The sequence below is a fragment of the Pinus tabuliformis genome, chromosome 3_2 (assembly GCF_031772625.1).
Source record: "Pinus tabuliformis cultivar Carrire ecotype Pingquan chromosome 3_2, CPIR1, whole genome shotgun sequence".
Lineage (NCBI taxonomy): Eukaryota > Viridiplantae > Streptophyta > Pinopsida > Pinales > Pinaceae > Pinus > Pinus tabuliformis.
Genome location: NC_142302.1, coordinates 1131234619 through 1131236815, shown reverse-complemented (window position 1 = coordinate 1131236815; position 2197 = coordinate 1131234619). Strand labels below are relative to the sequence as shown.

Below are 2197 nucleotides of genomic sequence, written 5' to 3'. Positions count from 1 at the left end.
TATGTTTTTAAAAATAGAGTTGTGTTTGTAAATTAATATAAGAAACTAGATGAATTTAACAATAGCATACATTAACATTTACACTTCCAATTTCCCATCTTTTAAGTGACAATATAACTCCTACTTGTTGAAGTAGTTCCATAAACATGAGGGAAGGAATAAACCATTGATGATTTGTCCTTATGTTTTTAAAATAGAGTTGTGTTTGTAAATTAATATAAGAAACTAGATTAATTTAACAATAGCATACATTAATATTTACACTTCCAATTTCCCATCATTCAAATATCTAATTTTTTCGCTTCATTTAAATGAAAGATATAAATCCCAATTATAAGAGGTTAGTGGAAACAACATCAAGATTTCTCTTTTATTCGAATTGGACTACATTGAGATCGCGTCACATATCACATAATTGTTCATCTATGCTCTTTTTTCATATGTTGTCCACTTAACAACATTTCCTTTGCAACATTTGATGCAATTACTAGTTTAATTAAATTACACATCAAATTAATGCATAAAATACACATAATAAAACCAAAAAGCCACTTTGATCCAAAAATCTAACTCTATATATATACCTCTACCAACCCTATTCACCTCTAAATTTTGAAAACTATGAATATTCAACTAATCTTCTATTTGCTTATTATTATTTATTCCTTCAATTTTTCTTCTTTAGTGCCTGAGACGGATCAGGAACAGGATACACAGAAACGGGAATATCTATGAGGGTATTTGCTTTTTCACCAATGTTTTGTTTAATGACCGCCACTCCTGTCCTCTACGTGATAAGATAATGTCTCTTCTTCAGGCATTGCATACTTTACTGGTCTCATCAATCTCCTCTCTCAGGAGCATCAAAGACAGCTGAGAGACAACATTTCCTTCTATCCATCGCCGTAAGGGACGAGCACCATAGACCTGCGAGTACAACATTATCCATTTTAAGGTTATACACAGAATCCCTGATCTGAATTGCACACGAAAGAGGAAGAAGCATATCCAGGACAAAGAGAGATGCAGGGACATGATTACTGGGGTTGGGAACACATCCCCTAGCAAGACAGACTCTGAATAAGAAAGAAAAAAAACAAAGTGATTGTTTTACTTACAGGATCATAGCCTTTCCGAAGAATAAAATCCAAAGCTGCATCTGTTACTTCTAATGCGATACCTCTCTCAGCAAGACGAATCTCTACATCTTTCAACTGTATTCTAACAACTTTTTTGAGCTGATCATGAAGGAGAGTATTAAATACAACTATCTCATCGAATCTGTTAAACAGCTTAGGTCTGAAATGTGTTCTAACCTGCCACAAAATTCATAGAAAGCTGTGTCAGAGCACCACAGCCACCTTCATGATAATCATATGAAAAAGATGCAGAAACGTAGTCCAGACAATGCACATACTTCTTGCATAGCGTTCTCTCTTGCTGTTTCTATTGTTTTGTGGCCAGACAATGCAGCAAGGGTTCTGTTCCGAGATTGGATGTCATGATAATGATTGTGTTTGAGAAGCTAACTGTGTGACCTTGCCCATCTGTGAGTCTGCCATCATCAAGCACTTGAAGCAAAATGTCGAGGACTGACTTGTGTGCCTTTTCAGCTTCATCAAAAAGAACAACACTATAGGGCCGTATCCTTACTGCTTCTGTTAATTGTCCCCCTTCATTATGACCACAATAACTGCCATTTCAAAATCAGACACATCTAACCATTTTAGGTCAGTGCAACAGCAAATTTATTAAGAAAAAAATTTAAATAGTGTCGTGCTGTCAAAAAATTTCCATTGACAACATTTAACTTTTCACATACCCAGGGGGAGAACCTATAAGCCTTGAAACTGAATGTTTCTCCATATATTCAGACATATCAATCCGGATCAGCTGTTTTTCGTCATCAAACAATTCAGCGGCAAGAGCCTTTGCAAGTTCGGTTTTCCCAACTCCAGTGGGCCCCAAGAAGAGGAAAGATCCAAACGGTTGTTGAGGTCTTCCAAATCCTGCCCGTGATCTTAACTCATCTTGTCCAACAACTCTTTCCTGCAACCTTCCCGATAGACCTATCAGTCGCTCGTTCTCATTCTGACCGAATCTAGTAGCAGGAATACCAGTGCAGCGACTCACAAACTGCATGCATCACATAGTTATGTATCCAAAACATCACCCACTATAGCTATCATTAATGGTT

The 2197-nt window shown here is 36.5% G+C and overlaps 1 protein-coding gene across 1 annotated transcript; it reads right to left on the bottom strand.

Moving 5' to 3' along the window:
* Positions 1-610: 610 nt before the first annotated feature.
* LOC149184669 (chaperone protein ClpB1-like) lies at positions 611-1967 on the bottom strand. The gene is made up of 4 exons (XM_089418964.1): positions 1823-1967; positions 1418-1693; positions 1119-1316; positions 611-927 (listed from the first exon to the last, which is right to left on the bottom strand). Exons 2-4 carry the CDS (start codon positions 1424-1426, stop codon positions 814-816), a joined length of 321 nt encoding a protein of 106 aa, XP_089275090.1. The 5' UTR covers positions 1427-1693; positions 1823-1967; the 3' UTR covers positions 611-813.
* Positions 1968-2197: the final 230 nt, after the last annotated feature.

Bases quoted from the DNA above. Each gene is read 5' to 3' on its own strand.
- LOC149184669 (XM_089418964.1), bottom strand. The intron at 928-1,118 runs GTAAGTAAAACA...TTGTACTCGCAG, and splicing joins TTCGGAAAGGCTATGATCCT to GTCTATGGTGCTCGTCCCTT.